This window comes from Choloepus didactylus, chromosome 20, assembly GCF_015220235.1.
Source record: "Choloepus didactylus isolate mChoDid1 chromosome 20, mChoDid1.pri, whole genome shotgun sequence".
In the NCBI taxonomy this organism is placed as follows: Eukaryota; Metazoa; Chordata; class Mammalia; order Pilosa; family Megalonychidae; genus Choloepus; species Choloepus didactylus.
The window spans coordinates 20,174,371-20,196,405 of NC_051326.1; the positions used below are offsets into that span (position 1 = coordinate 20,174,371).

The following is a 22,035-nucleotide window of genomic DNA, read 5'->3' on the forward strand; positions in this document are numbered from 1 at the left end:
CGAACATTAGCTGCTTGAGGTATAAACCAATAAAGATATCCTGTAAGCTATAAAACTTACAGGATTGCAACAACATGTAACTAGTTTGGAGAAATCCCCTCATGGAACCTCATGTACCATGTTAAACTGCAGAGCAAAAGAAGAAAATAAAAAGCATTGCCTTGTGATTTCTTCCTGTCTTAAGAAAGGCAGCATAGCACAATGGTTAAAATCATGGACTGTAGAGCCAGACTGACTGCACTCAAATCCTAGTTCTGTCCTTTACTAGCTGAGAGAAACTGGATAATTAATTAAATTCTGTATGCCTTATATTTTTCATGAGAAAAATGAAGATAATAATATACATAACTTTTAGGAAGGTTGCGAGGTTGGAATGGGTTAATATTTGTAAATGGCTTAGAAAAATGTTATATATGTGTTTGATAATTGAAATATTAATGATAACTTGGTTTACATGGCATTCTTTGGAAGACCACCAAGTGAAATGTAGTGCTTAAGGCAAATATATTTACCCCACATACCTCATACTTCATTCTAGGTAAAACCTGCGAAAAATAAAAGTGACTCAGACTCTCATTTGAATTTTTTATATTTGTAATGTCTATAGCATTTTAGTACTGTTCCCTTCTTCATCTCTGACATTAAATATTTGCTTCTTTATTTTTTCTTCATTAATCTTATCAGGGGACTACAATATTTGTTCAAATGTATGCATATATTTTTTCTGTTTCGTTTATGTCTTTACTTATATTTATTTTCTTCCTTTTACACTGTTTGAAATTAATGCATTGCCATTTTCCAAAGTCATTAGATAGATGTATAGCCTTTATTAAAAAATAATTTATGCATTGTATATTATATATTTTCCTTTAAGTATGCCACTAGCTGCATCCCACAAAATTTTATGTCATTTTTTACTATTATTCAAGTCAAAATATTTTCTAATTGTCATTTTGATGCCTTCTTTGATCCATAGGTTTTACAGAAGTGTATTCGCTGATTCTGAAACGCAAAGGAATTTTCCAGTTAACTTTTTTTTTAATTTATTACTATCTTAATTGATCATGGTTAAAAAAAATGTATTCTGTACAATTTAATCATATGAAATTTTGCAACTTGTTTATGGACATTCATAAGACCAGTGTAATTAAAAATATGCATACTGAAATTGTTGAGTTTGATATTCTACATATCTTAATTAAGTCAAATTCATTATTCGCTCTTTTCAAATTGCCCATCCTATTGCTTTTTGGCTTGTTTGTCCTGTTCCTGAGATTTGAAAAAATAAAATAAAGCAAAATTAAATGTGGGTTTATCTCTCTTTTTTGTACTATCAACATTTTGCTCTAAATATTTTGAGGTTACAGTGTTAGGTGTATAAATATTTAAAATTATTTTGTCTTCCTGGTAAATTAAACATTTTATAACACTTACATGCAGTATTTGTGATGAGTTTTATGTGTGAACTTGACTGGGCTATAGTACGAATTACTCAATTAAACACTAAGTGTTGCTGTGGAGTTCTTTTGTAGATGTGGCTAATATCTACAATCAGTGACTATAAGTAAAGGAGATTATCCTGAATAATCTGAGTGGGCCTCATTCAATCAGTTGAAAGGCTTTAGGAGAAAAATTGAGGTTTCCCTGAGAAAGAAGAAATTCTGCCCATCATCTCCTCCTCAAGAGCTTTCAGCAAGGGATTTTTGAATGCTGGTCTGCCTTTCAGATTTTGGGCTTACCTTTCCCCACAGTTACATAAGGCAGTTCCTTGAAATAAATCACATATATAAATAATATCTCTACTTACAACACATTACATTATAGTATATTGTATTACATGTATACACTATCTCTTACTTTTTCTGCTTCTCTGGAGAATACTGACTGATATAATCTCTAATGATGTTATTTCTCTCAATGTCTATGCTGCGTAATGTTCATATGGATATAGCGGCTAATTTTATTAGCATTTGCATGATATGTATTTCTCATCCTTTTGTTTTTTTTTTTTTTTTACCTTTTCTGCATCCTTGTAGTTTTACACATGGTATGATTCTCATCTGTTTGGTTTTAAATCTACTGTTGAACTATCTTTTTGATAATCCTGAATAGCCTTTTTTTTCTATTTTTATGTCTTCTGTTGCATTAAGATTTTATATTAATCAGTTTTTCTCATCTATTGGTTTGTTATTTATAAATTTTTACACCATTTTTAGCTGGTTATCCTAGAGATTACAACAAACCCCTCTGTTATGAATTGAATCATAGACCCACAGAGACATGTTAGACATCTTCAAGTCTTAACTCCCTGTCTGGGGATGTGAACTCACTTGTAAATAGGATCTTCAAAGGCTTTGTTAAGATAAGGCCAAATGGAATCAGGGTGGGCCTTATCCAATATGAGTGGAGTCCTTATAAGCAGATGAAATTTGAATGCACTAGAGGAAGACAGTGGGAGACAGATGGGGAGAGTGATGGCCATGTGACAGGGGCAGAGGCTCTGTTAGGATGACCAGCAAGCAACCACCAGAATGCTACAGACCTCAGAGAAAGCATGGCCTATGGACAGGACAGCTTGATTTTTGACTTCTATCTTCCAAAACTAGGAGGCAATTGATTCTTGTTTCTTAAGCCAACCAGTCTGTGATATTTGCTACAGGAGACCTGGATAACTGAGACATTTAACTTTTCAAAATCCCATATAAATTAGTTCTTATGTCTCTGTCCAGAAAATGCAAGAAATTTAACACTATTTACACTTCTACTTAAATTCGTGCTATTATCGTGATATATTTTCATTCTATCCTCTATCTATCATCTATTACTTATCTAAATAAAACTCTATAAGTACTTTTTATTATTTGAATTACTATTATTATTTTATAGACATTCATTTAAATTCAACCAGATAATTACCTCTTTTACTGCTCTTCATTTGTTGCTACTTCTGGGATTATTTTCCCTCTGAAAAATAAAATCAAATTCAAAAACTTTAATATTTCCTTGATTGTAGGCTTGTTGAATTCTTAGTTTTTGTTTGCCTAACAATACTTTCATTTTATTTACATTCTTGAATAATATTTTCTGTTAATATAAAACTCTTCTTTGACTGCTATTTTCCCTCACACTTTTAAAATACTATTTCATTGTCTTTGGGTCTCAACTATTTCTTTGCAAATTCAGCTGTCAGTCTTATTGTTCCTTTGAAAATAACCTGTCTTTATTTTTTCTAGATATTTTTAATATGTGAAAGATTTTTTACTTTGATTTTGAGCAGTCTAACTATGATGTGATTAGGTATGATGTTCATTTCATATAACCCAGTTGAGATACATAGTGTTTTGTTTATTTGTGATTTAGTGTCTTTCATCATGTTTAGAAATTTCTCAACCCTTATTGTTTAAAATATTTCTTCATCTCATCTCCTGTTCTGCTGAGACTCAGATTATACCTATGTTAGATTTCTTCACCCATCCTCTGTGTCTCTTATACTTTTCCTCCTACCATCTGCTTTCTACCTTCTTTTTTTTTTTTTTTTTTAATCTCCTCCTGGCTTAATCTGTATTTTCATGAATTTATCTGAATTTTCATGAGTTCTTTCAATTATGCTAATTCCTGAATATCTGTTTGGGCTATTTTCGTTTTTACATTTTTCTAATCTCTGCAAAATTTTCCAATCTTGTCTTTTATTTTTTAATATATTAAACAGACATATTTTAAAGTTTGCATCTGATTTTTCTTTTATCTAATCCTCTTTGGTTCCATTTCAGTAAGATGTTGTTTTCCAAGGTATCAGTTCACATGACTGTCTATGTTTTTTTTTTTTTTTGGTGACTGTTCAACATAAATAAAAGTTGTAGAAATACTTTGAAGTTTAAGATGATGTTTTCTTCCATTAGGTAGTATTTAATTTTGTTTTGTGCAAGCAATTGGAAAATCCTGAATCACCATATTTCCATTCAGGGATGTCATGACGTTTTCCTCATAAGACAATTATAAAAATTAAATTAGTTTCAACTCTAGGAGGCCACAGAGCAAAAGGCTGAGTTATGACCCTCAGGAACTCTCTATCATGGTGAACTGGGCTCAAGTAAAGACCTAAAGAGGGAGATCAAGACTCTGAGGAGATGAGATCGACAACCCCACATGTGAGAAAGAAAATGAAGAAAGTTGAGCAGAAGGTGGACAAAGTAAAAGAAAGAGACATTTTCTAAAGAATTATGATGTTTGATGGATGGATTTGGGGCTGACCAGTATCCTTACTTGAGTCAGTGGATATTCTTCAAGACCTTGTCACAGAGTTCATCACTAAAATGACTCACAAGGCAATACCAACTGGGAGACAAGTTTCAGTACAAGTTGAAGACATTGTCTTCTTGATTTGAAAGGACCCAAGGAAGTTTGCTAGGATTAAAGACTGATTTACTATGGATGAGTGTAGGGTCCTGATATGTAACCATGAAAATGAAAGTTAGAGAAACACAGTTTCAGCCTTTATTTTCATGTCTTTGATTTTCAAGTATGTGAGCCTTTAATTGCCTCCCTTTAAACTGTCATACTTGAATTACTTATTGGGTTTTAACAACCATGCATAAGTTGAAGTTCCTTGCAATTCATACAATACCTTCCGACTTTTGCCTGTCTAAAAGATGAAGTAGCATTTATGTATTAGGTGTCTTTTTGCCATTGTAAGCTATATTGTAGCTGTTTTATATGTGAAACCTAAATGGCACCTTTGATCCTGTGATGGCTGAGACATGTTTTATGTTTTCTCAAGTTTTTAGACACAAGTAGTCTGAGAGATTATTAAAGATAGTGAACCTGTTTGTGTTTCTCTTAAGTAGAAGATGATATAGGAAAATACAGTCTTTTAAAAGAATGTTTAGGTGTTTTAAATGGTAATCTGTCTTAATATTCTTCAGATGATGAGTGTTTTTGTTTTGTTTTGTCTTGTTTTTTGAGAAACTAAGTTTCTTGTGAATGCTTCAGTATTGGCAGGCTTTTTTGATTTAAAACCTTTGGGGCTTATATATACTGTTTGTCAAGTTTTAGAAGAACTAATTTTCACAAATCAGACTAAAGCTTTTAAAAATAAATGCTTTCAGTAGCATGAATGGTCCTGCTTAAAAAGCAGACGGGAAGATAAGCATTTGGGGAGTGTTTCATTAGCATATTTGTTAGTACTTGTTAATCGTGGAAATGTGTTCCTGATGAAAACCATATGTGGCTAGAGAAACCGCTTGTAGTTTAGGATATTCAGGCTGTGTGTGTATTTTGTTATATTGTATTAACATTATGTTTGTACTTAGCTTAAAATAAGGATTGAAATTGCATTTAAAGGGATCACTGAATGTTACTATCTGTGAAACTGAATGTTTTGTGTGCCACTTATTCAGATTATCTAAAAATCAGTACTTGGGAAAATTCTACTTTCTTAACCTATTGATGCAGGGAATAAAGTAGGAAAAATTAAACAAATGAAAGAGAATCAGTCTGAGATAGTAAGAAGTTCTTCTGAAACCATGTGAAAGAGTTTTTTCAAGGATACGTGGTTACTGCTGAAGAAAATCAAGATGCATGAAGATTAACGATCAATTGAGAATATAGTTTCAGAAATGTGAAAGGGCAGATATATGAGGGAGCTAAAAAACAGTAGGATGGATTTGGGGCAGTAACACATTATTGTTTCTGAAGTCAAAGATAGGATAAGCAGTCAAGAGAAAATTTTATTAAGCCACACTTATAAAATCAATCCTGAGAGATTTTTCCAAGTCAGAATCATCTAAAACCTAATTACATGCCTTTATTTTGACTAACCTGCATAGAAGTTCAAATACAAAGAACAAAAAATGATAGGATCACCCATACATCTTCTAACACTCAATATTTTCTTGGTACTTTCGGTTTCAATATAGATATGATAGGCTTTCATGATAGTTTTTATTTCTGTTTTCTTGGATGTGGTGCCAAAAATATCAGCCTTATGACTTATTGTTTTAGAAGAATGTGAGTCATTAAACTGTCATTGCTCTGTGTTTTGGTTTCAGTTTCCCTTATCTTGATTATACAGAAAATATGTTCTTGTAAAACTACATGTTTCAAAAAAGAAAAGAGATTGAGAAAGAGGGGGAGAGGGAACATAATGCAATAGAGAGGAAAAGGGTGTAAGCTATTCCAAAGTGAAGCCAAAGTCATGTGCTATTAAAATTTAATTTCTTTCAGGTACTGATAAACTGGGTAACAATACTCCATTGCTTTAAACGTACTGAGCACTAACTCCTTCTGTTTTATTCTTTTGATAATCAAAAGGAAATATTTGTCTTCTGCTTCTGCTTCAGCTTCTTTAGTAAGGTTGAACAATGCCTCTGCGTGACTGTGTACCTGTTTGCATCTGAAAGCCTTTACTAAAGGCAGTCTTAATTTGCATTTTGAGAGAAACATTTTCAAGCTATTTTATCCTTTGCTTCAACTTTTAATACATTAAAAAGTTTCCAAATGTGCCATATTGCTACCTCATCAGTTCCTGGCTGCCTGATATGGTACAGATGCAGGAAAATCTCTCCAAAAGTTACTTATTATGAATGTGAAGAGGAGAGAACAGTATCACTGTGAACACAGATAAAAGCCTTTTTAAGAAAAATAGGGAAGTAGAGAGGTATTATTGTCTTTCAAAATTTTTCATGTGCTTCCATTTTTCCTACTTAAGAGCCACTGAATGACTTTAGTGTATGTGGTGATTTGAAGCTGTATGTACCCTAGAAAAACATGTTCTTAAATTTAATCCTTTCCTGTGGGTGTGGACCCATTTTAAGCAGGACCTTCTGACCAGGCTCCCTCAGTTAAGGTGTGACCCACCTCATTCAGATGGGTCTTAATCCTCTTTATAAACAGTTTGAATACCCAGGGGTGGGGAGAAAGGCAGAGAAGCAAGAAGCTGAAAGCAGTGAAACCCTGAAGAGAAGGGACAGAGTAGCAGACACTGCCTGTGACTTGCCAGGTAGCAGAGTAGCTGTGGATCACCTGCAGCTGGTCCCCAGAGAAAAAAGCATTGCCTTGTTGATGCCTTGATTTATACATTTTCGTGGCCTCAAACTGTAGGCTAATAAATTTCCATGGTTCAGGCTGAACCATTTCCCAGTATGTGCTTTAAGCAGCCTACGAAACTAAAACAATGTATAAGAGGTTGTATCTCAGTCCTGCTGAAATAAGACACCAATATTTTCAAAGAAACTTGGAAGCTTAAACAAAAGCCAATGACAACAATAACTAAAGGGTAACTTGAGACTTTAGCCATGCTCAAATTCATTATTTAAGTCCAAAGTTCTAAAAGTTTCTTTTATAAAATGTTCTTCTCTGGTCAGAAGTTTTCATGTTTTTGCTTTTCAAGTCTGGTCCTTTCTGACTTCCCATATGGCAGTTAGCAAATGGTCTTCCTAGTGATAAAGATTTGATATGGAATACAAACTTTCAGTTCTTTTCCTGATGAACAGTGATGCTTTTGTGATTTTATTTTTTACCAAATTACAAGTAGAGAAAGTAGAAAATGAAACTATTCCAAAAGTGGAAGTCATTTCTCACTGCCTACGTGATATGTTGTGGTCATTGGTTATGGCAACCATCATATAAAAATAGATGCTTGGAAACTCCTCAGTCTGAGTGGGACCAGAGAAGTGGACTTCAGCAATGGCATGTGACAAGGCATCTCCTGCAGAAACTTCTTGGAAAATCCATGAAGAATTCCACATAGATGAAGAGGTGGGCTTTGCTCTGCGCAATCCACTGGTAAGAGAGAGCACTGAAATATGAGTAAATGTATTTTATTCTTATTACTTATTGAGCAAGTTAACTTCTACTGAACAAATGTGGTTCAGTAATTTTCTAAAAAACAAATGGATAAAGCAGTGTCAAAATTGGAGGCAGAGTTTGAATAACTTGGATCTCACTTTTAAAAAATTTTTCTGCCTAGAAATTTAGTCAGAGATGCACTTCCACTTGAACTTGCACAGAGATGGAGCATGCAGAGATAAGGAAACTACAGAAAGTATTTTAACTCTTTAAAAGAATTGGACTCTAGAAATCAAAAATTGATTTAATCCAGATGCATTTTCAAAGGACTTTCTGAAAAAGCCAAAGAAATAAATGACCCATTAGTCAAAGGGAAGCCTCTGTATCTGCTGACATAATTTAACTTGTACAAAGCATGTGTTCCTAATGTGATTAGGTTTCTGAAATGGCACATAAAGCTGCTGTTGTGTTATATTAATATTGCTTGTTGTTTACGGAGCATAAGATTCAAGAAAGTCTGAGCTACATTTTTTTTTTTTTTTGCATGAATTTTAGCTACAAATAAGTACAAGCTAAGTTGGGTAAATATGTTTGCCTTAAGAATTATATTTCCCTAATTTATCTTTGAAAGAACGCCATGTAAACCAACTTATCATCAATATTTCAATTATCAAACACTTAACATCTTTTCTAAGCAATTTACAAATATTAACCCATTCCATTCTCACAATCATCCCAGAGGGAATGGGTGTGATTTATCCTCATTTTCCTGACGAGAAAGAGAAGGCATGCAAAATTTAATTAATAGAGCACATTAATTTTGTTTTTGTCTCGCCTTGAGAGATCATAAGTATGTTAGGATCTTGGCAGACAGTTTTATTTAGATTTCATCTGCATCAACTGGGCAAAAGATAAGCCTATAATGGAACCAAAGGAGACAATCAGCAGGTATAGCTATAGCTTCTCCTGTAGGTCCAATACCGTGCCAGATCTTGGGAGAGAAATAGAATTAAAAGCACAATTCGGTTCTTCCCCTCAGGTGGTGAGATGTGTAAAAAGACCATGGGTTTTGACAATTGGCAACACTTCTGCTTGAATTCCAATGAACTATAAATGCCAAACAAGTTATATAAACTGTCCGAGCCTCAGTTTCCTGATTTGCGACATGTGACAGTTCCTTATTTGTGACATAAAAATCAGTTTTTTAAAAAGTTTTTTTTGGGGATTAAATGAGAAATACATATGAACTCATTGAGGAAAGTGCCTAGTCCATGACTGGCATTCAATAAACCTCATTTTGCTTCAATTCAAAAAACTTAACATGTAGCTAAGAAGAAAAAGAGCAGATAAAAACAAGTAACAATGTGTAAAAGCATCATCTGATGGCTATTAAAATGGTGTCGTCAGGGAAGTTTTAGTGGAAAGTTTGAGGTGAAATTTGAAAAAGAGACCGATGAAAGTGTGTGAAGAGAGAGGTAGTACAGGCACACAGGGGTCTTGCCCCTGTGTTTAGACTGGCAATGTGTGGGTTGGCCTTGTAGAGGGGTGGTTGTCTGTTGGGACAGTGCTGCGCAGAATGCATCTAGATGCAGGCAAGCTATCACTGGCGAAGTCAATCCTATTTTACAATAATTTCTGCTAATAAGTAAAAAGCCCTCTTTCTTTTTTTCAAGGAGGAATTGCCTAATAAGTATGCTGACTGGATGTTCATTGTTCAAAATCTACCTGACCTGATTAAGACTGGCCAGTTACGCACCAAAGTTGAAAAGGTTGAATTATGCATTACACTTGCCTTCCTCTTTCATAACTTCTTAACAGCATTCTTAACATGGTTTTGAAACCTGAAATCACCCATATTTATTGACGTTAATCTCCCCATCTGTTCTCAGTTGCCAGAGCTCAGCATCGATGACCTCCACGGGCACAAATTGCAGCGCCTTGCACATCTGGTCCTGGGGTACATCACCATGGCCTATGTGTGGGATCGAGGTGACCAAGATGTCCGTAAGGTCTGGAGATTTTCTAATATCTCTAATGCTGTAGGACAGATGTCCTGATTTATATTTAACATAAAAGATTTGGAAAGAATTATAAGTGCATTTCGCCAAGTTGGGGTAACAGAAAAAATAAAAGGGGAAACAAAAGCCATTCACTGACTTAACAAGTCAACTGTTTTCAACACTGTATTTTTAGTGTGCTTTATTTTATAGCACAGTTGCTCTATCCTGTACATATTTATATATACCCCGCCTCTTTCACTTATATTGAAAGCAGTTTTTAGTTACGACCCAACCTTCTTAATTATCCTATGAAGTGGCTCTATAATTTTTCATTGTGCTCCTGAACCTTAGTTTATTTCCTCAATTCTCTATTGATAATTACTTGTTTTTAATATTTTACTGTAGTAAATAACACTACAGTGAATGTCTTTGAAGATGAAATATTTTTCTCTGTATATGATTTTTAGGGAGGTATGGACATTTTATGACTCTTCTTATTTAATGCTAAAGTGCTATCTTACACCTGTCGATATAGAAGAATATATTAATTTCATTGTACTCTCGCCAGCATTAGATAACCTAAGATTAAAATAATGCCATCTTAGTACATAATTGTATGTTAGTCATAGTCATATTTTGGCATAAAGGTAACATTTATGAATACAAAACTGTTACAAATTAATCTTTGATAGCAATTTCACTCTAAGTCCAACCAAAAAGTTTCTCCAGTAACGTCTTCCTAGGAATTGTTGTAGGGTGGATGAACGGAGGAGGTCAAATGAAATGTGCAAACCACCTACTTCTGTGTACTCTCTACTCAGCAGTGCTACTTAAGTCCATGTCTTATTCCATGTAGGATTGCCACATTTAGCAAGTAAAAACAAGGAGGCCCAGTTAAATTTGAATTTCAGAAAAACGATTATTTTTTAGCAAATGTATGCCCATGTAATATGCAAAGTTACTTAGGCATTCTTTATTTTATCTGGTAACCCTAATCCCAAGAAATCAATACAGACTGAAATGCCTAATCTTTAAATTACAAATAAAGGGATAAAATAGATTCCGGAAGCACCTTCTTCTTCATTTAGTGAAAGTTTATTTCTCTGTTGATAAAGGTAATTGGCATTTTATCTAGTTATTTTTCTTTCTGCACCCTGTTTAAAAACAGATCAACACAAAGAATCCACCTATTGATGAGTCATCTCTTGTTATATAGAGAAGAGGAAGGAGTTGCTGCTCTACAGAATCATGGAAATACCTTGTACTTCCTCCTCCTCATCAAACCTCCCATGTCTAGAGTATTATGCTAGATTCTGGGATGACACAAAAAAGTTTCTGGTCCTACAATCTAATTTAATATTCACCTGAGCTCACAGTCTCCCTAGACTTGCCTGAATTTAAAAGTCTAGCTAAGCATGTAGCAATTGTATATTAAAAGAGCATCAGTAATGAAGGGCAGCAAATGCTGGAGTACAGAAAAGCAAGAGTGAGTTCAGAGAATCCCAATAGTAGTTGGAATGACCATGAAATGCTTCCAAGAGGAAGTGGTACTTGAATTACTTCTTGAAAGATTGGTAGAACTTATACAAAAGAGAGGAGCAGAACAGAAAGAAGAGAGCATTAGCAGAAAATGTGGAAACCAGAATGTACATGTCATAATTGGAAAGCAATAAATTTACCAGACCTGAGATCAGAACTAAGAAAAGGAAGCATAAAAATGTGTTTTTAGTTCATTTAATTTTTATATTCCTCATCATTTTGAAAAGGATATGAAGAGCTGACAATAAAATTAAAAATACAAGATAAAACCTTTAAGTGAGTAAATTGTAGAAAAGAGAAAATGGGAAAAAACATAAGTCAATATAAAGCACATTTTGTTGAAAATCAGCAAGTAATTAACATTAGAGTTTCTTAGGAGATGCATGAGTATCTACAATAGATTAAGAGGTATTTGAACATTTCTTTTCCCCTAAGTCATATCAAGTTAATGACCAAATTAAAATAAAACTTCTTCCCCTTTTATTTCTCTTTGATTTTTTTCTCTAAATCAAAGAGGGCAAAATTTCTCTGCTTTTGAAATGTGTAAATAATTTGCAAATATTTCAATTCCTAGAGGCATGAGTTGAATCATAGAAAGGACTTATCTAAGGTGTGACTTCAAATGATGGTCAATTATTTGATTCTAACATCTTGTTCTCTTGATTAAACTATTATCACCAGGCATATTAAACTAATCTGAAGCCACTTGGGTCATAATTCCAGGTATTTTCACAAAACTGAGGAGAGGGCCACATAGTCACACCAGCTCTACCACTGAAGTTCCACCACAAACTACCCCACACTAGCCACACATCCCTGTCCTCTCCCTGGTTGTACACACATATTCCAACCAGAGGCTGCCAATGACAAAGATTACCCTAATTATTACATGGGACCATCTGATTATAAACCAAGTAACAGATGAAGAAGTCAGGCAGATGAAGAATAAAATGTTAGCTTTATGATGAATAGAGCTGTTGGAGAACATAGGTTGACTTTGTGGAAACAATGGACACCCCAGAAGTGCATCCTAGTATCAACTGACTGACTCACCCACTTCTAGGCAGTACTTGACAACTGCAAGAATTCCCTGTGGGAGCAGGAGTCTTTTCCTGAATGGCGGAATACAGAGCAAAATTCTATGAGTAGAAGGGTCTGGAAAAGATGAATTGTGAAGGGGAAGGGTCTGATCTGTGGTCTCAAGTTTTACTCCCAAACTCAACAGTTGGATAAGTTTCTGTAGCTTGTCTGAGGAAGGATGAGTGAGGGAGCTGAGATAAGCTAAGAGTGTTACTTCAGTTTGTGCATCTTTACATGGAAGCATAAAAGCATAAAGGAAAAGAGATTCCTCCTTCCAACACAGGCAAGTCTGCATGGCCAACCACCAATGTCACTCTGACGTAATGCTTTCTATAAAACATCCAGGCTAGAGAGTTTCTTTCTGCACCGTGCTGCAGCATCTATTCCCACTTCTAACATGTATCATATTCAAAAGTCTTAACTGCGATCGTCTTTGAGCTTCTTTGAGACAGTTGGCTTTATCTTTGTATTACCAGTAGCTAATGCAGTGCTTTGCATAGATCTGTTGCTTAATAAATATTTGTGGGATAGTGGATGAATGAATGAGCACAACCAATTTGCAAGGCCACTAGGAAGTCAAGAGTGCAGGTTGTTTATGTTCTTCTTGCCTGCTACCTCTTTTTCTCTGTGTAGTCAGATTATATCCACATCAGTGCAAATCTAAAACATTAGGATTTAACAATGTTCAGCATTAAGTTCTGAAATGGAAAAGAAAAAAAAAAAAGTACACGTTTGGTTTCAAAGTGCCATTATATAGAAGGGCCAATTGCTACCCAGGAAGTGGAAGAAAAGGTAAGACACTTCAAAGGTTAATCATAAATATCATGTTTTAATTAGGTCCTGCCAAGAAATATTGCTATTCCTTACTGCAAACTCTCTGAGAAGCTGGGACTACCTCCTATTCTGGTTTATGCAGATTGTGTCTTGGCAAACTGGAAGAAAAAGGATCCCAATGGGTAGGTAAAGTGTGATTATAATAGGATGTGAAAGAGTGGATGCTATTTAAATCAAGAAGTAGTCGGGTATTTGTTTAATTTTTGCCAGCCCAGGTTTCTTCTCTGAAGTTGGGCAGGGTTTCTTTGACTGCTGTATCTAAAACTACAAATATCTTTACGTATATGAGAGAGGTATATAATTAATATACATGAGAGAAATCTGCAGATCTTAAGTGCTCAGTTTGATGAGTTTTGACTATTGTACACACATGTGTAAACATCACCCCAAACAAGATACAGAATAATTCTATCACCTCAGAAAATTCCTTGGTGCTTCCTTCTGTTCAATTCTCCTCTACGTCCCCATGCAAATATATTCTGATTTGTCTCACCAAAAATTAGTTTTGTTTCTTAATGGTCTTCATATAAATGAATCATAGGGTATGTACTTTTTTGCATCTGACTTCTTTTAATTAACATGTTTTTGAGATCCCACAAATTTTATTTTTAAGTAGCTAGTTGAGTCTAAGAGTTTACTCTCCCTCAACAGGACAGGTGGTGATTTCAGGGCTGTCAGAGCAGAAATGAATATTCCTGCTTAGAATTAGACCACTCTTAGCCATTTAGTGATGGGATCTGCTGCAATATAGGAACAAGAGAATTCGGGACATAAGAATACCATAAATTGAAAGCGTTTGATTTTAAAAAAATTCTTGTTAGTAACAACTAGTATTTATCATATTTGTATTATCCATGCATGCTCCTTGCATATTTAATTTTATTTCACTTATAAAATCCTCACTTAAGTGTTTGCAGTGCCAACTTAAAAAAAAACAAATTTTTTTTCACCTTGCTGTATCTTACTTATGATAGCTCTAGTAACAGTAACTCAAAACTTTGATTTTTAAGTTGGTTTTCTTTTTCTCTTCCATTTGGCCAATTACTTCACGGCTGCTTCCATAAGGCCCATGACTTACGAGTAAGTATTTGCTTCTTATTTTATTCAAAGAACTATTGGTTATTCAAAGTGGATGTAGTTTTAGCAACATCTCCCAAATGGATTTTTAAAATAATCAATTAACTTCAGTCCATAAGTAATTCAAGCAATTATTTAAAAAGCAAATAATCCCAGCCCTTGACAATATCTATACAATGATATGAGTGTGTGTGTTTATATTATAGGCATGCATGTCAGTGTAATTAAGATGCATGATACAAAATGCTCATATATCTGGGTATCTATGACTTAATGATCTCTGTGGCCATAATCAGTTACAAGTGTCAATAATTAATCATACACAAATCTATTCTTTTTGACCCATTTCTTACTCTGTTTCTGACCCATGAGTTAAGGTTTGACTTCAGAGATGAATTTAACCACCTGATGAAATTAACTACCATATGTAGGTAGAAGACTTCCCTCATGAAGCTAGACTAATGGAGAGAAAAGATATTATATGGGAATTATGTAAATTGCTATATGATTAAGAGAAGGGGTGAGAAGATAAATACTGGGAGCCCTAAACAAATAAAATGGGTGAAGGGAGGAACCTGTGAGTCAAGGTGTGTAAGGCAAGCCCTGAAGAGTGAGTAGGAATTAGCTAGAAGAAGGAAAAGATGTAGTGTTCTTCATGCAGAGAATAGCAAATGTGAAAGCTTCGAGCTAACAAAAATCTTATCCCATCATCATAACCAGGAAGGATGGCTAGTGTAGCTGATGGATAATGAATGATGAAAAGAATAGCATGAGAAGAGGATGAAGAAACAAGTTTTAAAGAACATAAAAATGTAGGGTTCTGCTGCCTATGATAAGGAGTTTGAAGAGTATCTTAAACAAGACCCTATGGAAGGATTTTGAACAGGAAGATGTTATCATCAGTCTCATTTTACAGATGAGAACACTGAGGCAGAAACAGGTGGGATATCTTGCTCGAGTTCGCACAGCAAGTAAGACAGAGAGGTGGTCTGACTTCAGAGATTAATTTAACCACCAGGAAACTCATAATACACAGACACTGTACCTGTGTTCACACCAATGCCAAAGCATAAGTTGAACATAAAAATATGGTCTTACTGGTTATTTGACTTTTCTGGTCAATTTCTCTGTAGAGCAGATAAGCCACTGAGAAATGAAATCAGGCTTACAGATAAAGAGATATATATATATTCATTTAGAGAAAAAAACTCTCTCTTAAAACTATACTTGTTCTAACCCAGCTCAGCCCCAAGACTGACGGACATGCCAGGCATGAGTTTAATTAGGACTTACGAACAGGAGATGGTTCCATGGTGGTGACCGGCCAGGGAAAATGGAAGTTGGCACTCTGCAAAGAGTGTGTGTGTGTCCGGGTGGGGGTGGGGGGGGGTGGGTACCACAAAGTGGGTGGTTTATAAGGGTTAGGACAAAGGCATTCCATAGGGTGTGAGAACAGAGTTTCGGAAAGGTCTTGTGACACAGGGGTCTGGAGATTTGTTATCAACAGTGATTTGGGGGGGGAGTTTTAATGCTTTGTTTAAGATACAATTTATACACTGCCCCCCCCACCACCACTCCCCCAGGAGGTCTGATGACCTTCAACAGCTGTCCTGGTCAAGCTGGCAGCTATGTGCAATAGCTCACTTTCACTGAGTAGGGGAGCCCCTGGGTTGACACAATGCCTCACAGCTTCTCTAAAATCATTGAGTATGTATCTATAGTAAGTGTGTGTGTGTGTGTGTGTGTGTGTGTGTGTGTGTGTAAATAATTAATGGGATAATGTAACTAGAACTAGTCTTAGAGTCATAAGAATGGAATTTCAATTCTCTCCTTAACCTGCTATTAATTGTGTGATCTCAGACAACTAACCTGTCAGAGCTGGGTCTTCATAGTCCCGATCTATATAATGGAGAAAATAGAACCTGCCATACTTATGTCACAAAAATATTTTGAAAATAAAATAGGATGAATAAAAATGCTTGAAACTTATAAGGTCCTTTAAAAATATACACAGATACTATGTTAAATTCCTTGTCTCTCTTGGCTAATTTTCTCAGGAACATGGACATCCTGTTCTCCTTTCCTGGTGGGGACTGTGGAAAAGGATTCTTTCTGGTGTCTCTGTTGGTGGAAATAGCAGCTGCTTCAGCAATCAAAGTATGTCCATCCACACTGGAAAATGGGTATCTTGATTTACTTTAGCACAGCAATCATTTAATGACTGACATGTATTAAGCATGAATTAACTTAATCCTGACTAAATCCAGTATTTGATAATTTATTTGGGGGTAAAGGATCATCTGATAGAAATAAATATTTATTTATTTTTGTGACAACTTAAAATATAAAATGTCAGAGTTGTATATTTACAATCAAATTTGGAACCCCAATAAGAAAAAAAATTGCTTTCAACGCATTTGGAATTGGAGCTATGCTGCCACAGTTTGATTATATAAATATATAAATAGAAAAAATCAAGAAAGATCTATATAAACTTATCTTTAAATGTTGAATTAATAAAGACAAATCTGAACTTATGTAAATACAAATAAATTATCCAAATGGCCAGAGGAAAGGAATGGGAAATTCCAAATTTAATTTAAGGATTAAGGCTTGGAAAATTTTATTCTATGCTAATGTTAAGTGCTGGGAAATCTTAAGGGCTTGCTTTTTTTTTTTTTTTTTTTAAGGAAATTCCTACTATATTCCATGCCATACAACATCAGGACAAGGATACTTTGCAAAAGGAACTGGAAAAAATAACTAATTGCCTGAAGAAAGCTCTGGAAGTGTTTGGCCAAATTCACAGTAAGTGTTGTAAGCAGTACAACATTCTAGACTGACAGTCAGATGTTTCTGATTATCTGAGGTGTAGAGATGTTTAGGAAAGGCAAGAAAAATTACTATCATTTAGTGAGGACATTTCCCTTTAAATATTTTATCTCAATCATTACCCTTTCATATGATAGGTGTTATTATCTCCATTTTACCAATAAGGGTCACTAAATAGAGGGAGATAAGTCAATGACCTAGGATTATATAGAGATTAAACAGTGAAGCCAGGTCTATTTAACTCTAAGGAGCTTTGCTCCCTCCCATTAAAAACCCTGGAGAAACTTGCTAAATATGCAGGCTACTTTATGATTCTGAAAAACTTAGCTACTGCTTGATAGGAGCTACTGCTCGTTCTGCATTTTTACAAGTTAACTGAGAAACCATGTAAAAAACCCACTGAACTCAAAAGTTGTTGCAAAACTAACAACTAAAAGAAGCAATAACCAAAAGAGTTCATAAACAAGGATTTGCAAAAGGAAATTTACCCTACTCGGCAGCCTTAACAAATATGTGACTGTTTATTCCTGGGCTTTGAGTAATTGCTGACTGGTCCTTGGCAAGGAGATACAATTCCAAATAAAAGACATGAGCAACTTGTGGGCAGGGAGTTCCAGTGATGTGGTCCATAGGGTTGCTGGTATTTTTGCATTGTATTGTTTTGTTTTTCATGTATCTCGTTTATCTTTCATGTCATTAAGCACAAAGACTAGAGGTAAAGAAATGTTGACAGTTTAATTGTTTGGTTTCCTGAAGATAGGTAGAGGTGGGCCCAGGCTCATAGACAAAAGTTCTGGGTATCGGTCATATGACAGCCCCTGTTCGGCGGAGACATTTGGTGAGGGAGGATTCTCTGGGAGTGGGCAGGTGAATGAGGGCCTGTCCACAGGGACTTTGTGGCACACAGAGTAACCCAATGTCTTTCCCGTGACCTGTGCAGAAATCCAGTATTAGTTGTTTACAACATCTTGGCTTTCCCCTATGCATCTGATGCTGTTTAGCTAAACACACTCCATATTTTTACAGAATACGTGGACCCAAAAGCATTTTTCAATGTTCTTCGCATCTACTTGTCTGGGTATGTAGTCTTATGCATGAATTTGTTTTCTCCAAAAAAGCTAATGTAAAGAGCATACCAAACTCCCATTGATGGTCCCCACCATCCATTGGGTTTAGATAACAATTTATATCCTAAAATGCATGTTTCTTGGACATGGATGCACTGGAGGGAGGACAGAAAGCTAGGTATTTTAGAGAGAGTGGAATGATTTGTGCTGGTGGCAAATTTGAAGTTCTGTTCTGAGAATACTGTTGTCAAATTTGCTCAGAGTCATGTTGTTATTTATTATTCTCAGACATGAAAAATTTTTTTTGGGGGGGTGGAGAGTATGGAAGAAGAATCATGAAATCTATCCCATGTCACCTTTTATTCATCTTCTATTGCAAGATTTTATATCTGAAAATTGATAATCAATACAAAGAACTCTTTCTTTCCTTCCTGGTCTAGCTGGAAAGGCAGCTCCCTGCTGCCAGACGGTCTCCTCTATGAAGGGGTCTGGGACACCCCACAGCAATTTGCAGGGGGCAGTGCAGCACAAAGCAGCATCTTCCAGTGCTTCGATGTCCTGCTGGGCATCCAGCAGAGTGCTAGTGGAGGTGAGTGGAAAATGACAAGTAATAGTCATCTGTTAGGTTAATATAATAGTATTTTAATATTTGAAAAGTGCCTTCCCATCAGTATCTCATTTGAACTTATCTGATCGTTTTAGAAGAATCAGTGAAGTAGGGACTTTATTGCCATCATCCCATTTTACAGATGAAGCAGAAACTTCAAGAGGATTAGTGACTGGCTCCCAGTCCAACAGCTAGAAAGTGACAGAGGCAGAACTCAAACCTGAGTTCATCACACGCTCGGTCTTGAGATTTGCCTCTACCAGGCATAACTGATTGTAGTGAAGCCACTATCACATGTTCTGAAAATGTAAGAACAGATTCAAAAAGAGAAAGCCAACTGCAGGTGAGACAGGACTGTGAGTAGAAGCTGGGGAGGTACTGACCTTGGTGACAAGGACAGGTTTAGCACGGTTCTTTTCCCAGCCGTTGTGCTATCCCAATGGCCCAAGGACAATGCCTGTACCAAAGTGTAAAGATGAGCCACATTCATTACATTCCTTTTGGGGGCTTAGAAAGGGGAGAGGAAGAAGCTCCAGGAAGACCTTCTTTCTGCTTTTCTTTTCCCTAAACTTATATTTAACCTTAAAAAGGAAAAGCAGTGGGTTGGAAGAATTGCTTATTCTTAGCTCAGTCACTTAAACATGATCTCTTAAACTCCCTTGGACTCAGTGTCATGAGCTGTCATCTGCAGGCTATACATACCCTGCCTATATCATTGGCTTCTTAGAAGGATCAAATATGGTAAGAGAGTGAGAAAAAAGCACTAAACAAAATCTTTATTATGAAACAGTGAGTTTAGCTAATCTCATTTTCAGAATTAATAGTATTTTGTAATAATAACCACTACTAGTAAGTAAGACTAATAGTTGTTTTGCTTTCCAATTGGATGGTTGTAACCTCATTGCCTCCTGCTGTGGTGCATGATCTACCACCCATTCTGACCACCATGCCTTGTCCTTCTCCTTGATATTGGAAAATGCATTGGCCTTCCCAGTACCTCACATTTCTCTTGTTCTTTTAAAGCTGCTTCTGAGTTCCTCCAGGAGATGAGAACATATATGCCACCAGCTCACCAAGTCTTTCTTCGCTCATTAGAGTCAGGCCCATCCGTCCGTGAGTTTGTCCTTTTGAAAGGTGACACTGGCCTGCAGGCAGCTTATGATGAGTGTGTGAGAGCTATGGTCTCTTTGAGGAGCTACCATCTGCAAATTGTGACTAAGTACATTGTGATTCCTGCTCGGCAGCAGCCAAAGGAAAACCAAACATCTAAAGATCCATCAGAAATGGAAAATAAAGGAACTGGAGGCACTGATTTCATGAATTTCCTACAGACTGTAAGAAACACAACTCAGAAATTCCTTTTGAAGGAAGGTTAATGTAACCCATCAAGGGCCCATTTTGTCAAGGTGCAGACATCAGTATACATTCCTACGAGACCCATGCCTTAATAAAATGTATATCAGTAGATTGCACAATATAAAAAATTTCAACCTGAATTTTTTTCTGCTATCTGTAGATTCCTTGCACAAATCAATAAAAGAAAATTAGATATAAAAGAGTGCTTAAAAATAATAATACAAGTAGGATTTTCATGAACATATTAAAGTATAATCAGGAATTTAATAAATAAAATTGATATAAAATAGGAGATATAAAACTTGCTTTATTTGTGACTATAATTACATATTCCTCCGAATGAGACCTCCTTAAAATGACACCTCTGATGTACCCCTGTACTTTCCTTCTGGTAATATATTCTTTCATAACTAACTGCTTACTTGTCTGAATTCTGATTAGATGATAAGCTTCAGACTGGTTAAATGATTAGCGACAGGGACTCTGAATTTTTACCACACCCATGCATCCCCAGTACTTAGTAGATAGCAGATACTTGGCAAATAGCTGTTGAATATATATATATATATATATATATATATAAAATAATGAGGGAATGTATAGAATAAATTAATCTGGACTAACAAGAAACAGTTACCTTTGAAATACAATTTCTCCTGGGAGATAAGGGTTATCAAGCATTCACAGTCAGGCATGAATTTATTTAATAGTGGAATCCTAAAGGTTAGGTATACAGGGGAACTTAATATCTGAGTCAAACTCTTCATTTTAAAGGTGACAAAGTTGAGGCTCTGAAGGGTGAAGTTACTTACTTAGGGTCTGCAGTTAGGTGCAATTGGGAGAATTTAAGTTTTCTGATGATTTGTCTTTTTTTTTACTCTACTTGGAACAGCACAAGTTAGAGAGAAAGGGAATTTTGGAAGGGTGAAGGGAGGAAATAAGATGACTTGGGAAGATATTATGAAGTCGTATATGGTTAGACAGAAATCAGCTACGCAATAGATTATGAGATGACTAAAAAGGCATAATGGCCAGATGGGTATGGGATTAGCAAGTACTTTGAATTTATGAAAAATTCAGCTGTGAGGACATGGGACATAAGACAGGAGTTTAAATGAGTACATGCCAAGCAGATTCGAAGAAGGAAATGTAGTCTTATATGCTGGGGAAGTCACGGACATACGCTAAGCAGCCATCTCCCAGCCCTCACCATCACCCCCTTTCTATTGTGCGGTTTCCACTCCACAACCTGGGGGAGATGTTAAGTCTAATAAAAAGTCCTTATCAGATCTTAAATCCAGAAACTGGGAAGAAGTAGCCCCATATGCTAAAGCAAGGCAGGAATTCTCAGGGGCAGATCCCTCTCCCCAGGATGGACAAACACTACACTCAAACAATGTAGATTTGTCGCTCTTCTCCAATGTGAAGTGGAGGGTGTGGAGCTGCCTTCTACTGACCTTGACCTGAGCTGTTTGACTACCCCAGGAGACTGGCTGCAATAAGATCTCTTCTCCTGCTCTTTTGGTCCCTTTGTGCTGTGTTAAGCAATAAAGTGGTCATTTGCTGAAAATTTCTGTTGTGCTCTGAACCTGTGTTCCCATGACACACCATGACAACTTGCTCCACATCATACTCCTAAAGCCAAACTTCTTCTAAAAACTATTTTACAATTGTTCCTCAAATCTACTCTAACCTCATAAAATCAAGTCAATTTTTGTGCTCATAAGTCATAGCAAGATTTCATTTGATTCTCCAGAAAATACAATGAATGGCAGTGGTAACAGTTTTTAGGTTGTAGGACACATGTAGGACACATTTTCTTCTTTATTCTTTTGTCAATGATTCTTCAATGAGTATA

General features: G+C 35.7%; 1 protein-coding gene across 1 annotated transcript; it reads left to right on the forward strand.

Moving 5' to 3' along the window:
- The first annotated feature begins 7,609 nt into the window (after positions 1 to 7,609).
- On the forward strand, positions 7,610 to 21,747 carry IDO1 (indoleamine 2,3-dioxygenase 1). The gene is made up of 10 exons (XM_037812584.1): positions 7,610 to 7,782; positions 9,459 to 9,554; positions 9,675 to 9,794; positions 13,242 to 13,360; positions 14,304 to 14,318; positions 16,373 to 16,472; positions 17,006 to 17,123; positions 18,174 to 18,225; positions 18,655 to 18,803; positions 19,845 to 21,747. The coding sequence occupies exons 1-10, from the start codon at positions 7,684 to 7,686 to the stop codon at positions 20,195 to 20,197; spliced, it is 1,221 nt and encodes a 406-aa protein (XP_037668512.1). The 5' UTR covers positions 7,610 to 7,683; the 3' UTR covers positions 20,198 to 21,747.
- The last annotated feature ends 288 nt before the right edge of the window (positions 21,748 to 22,035 follow it).

Excerpts from the sequence above, each read along its gene's own strand:
- IDO1 (XM_037812584.1), top strand. The coding sequence starts at position 7,684 with ATGGCATGTGACAAGGCATCTCCTGCAGAAACTTCTTGGAAAATCCAT. Across the intron at positions 9,795-13,241 it reads GTGACCAAGATGTCCGTAAG|GTCCTGCCAAGAAATATTGC; the intron begins GTCTGGAGATTT and ends TGTTTTAATTAG. Across the intron at positions 17,124-18,173 it reads AGTGTTTGGCCAAATTCACA|AATACGTGGACCCAAAAGCA; the intron begins GTAAGTGTTGTA and ends ATATTTTTACAG.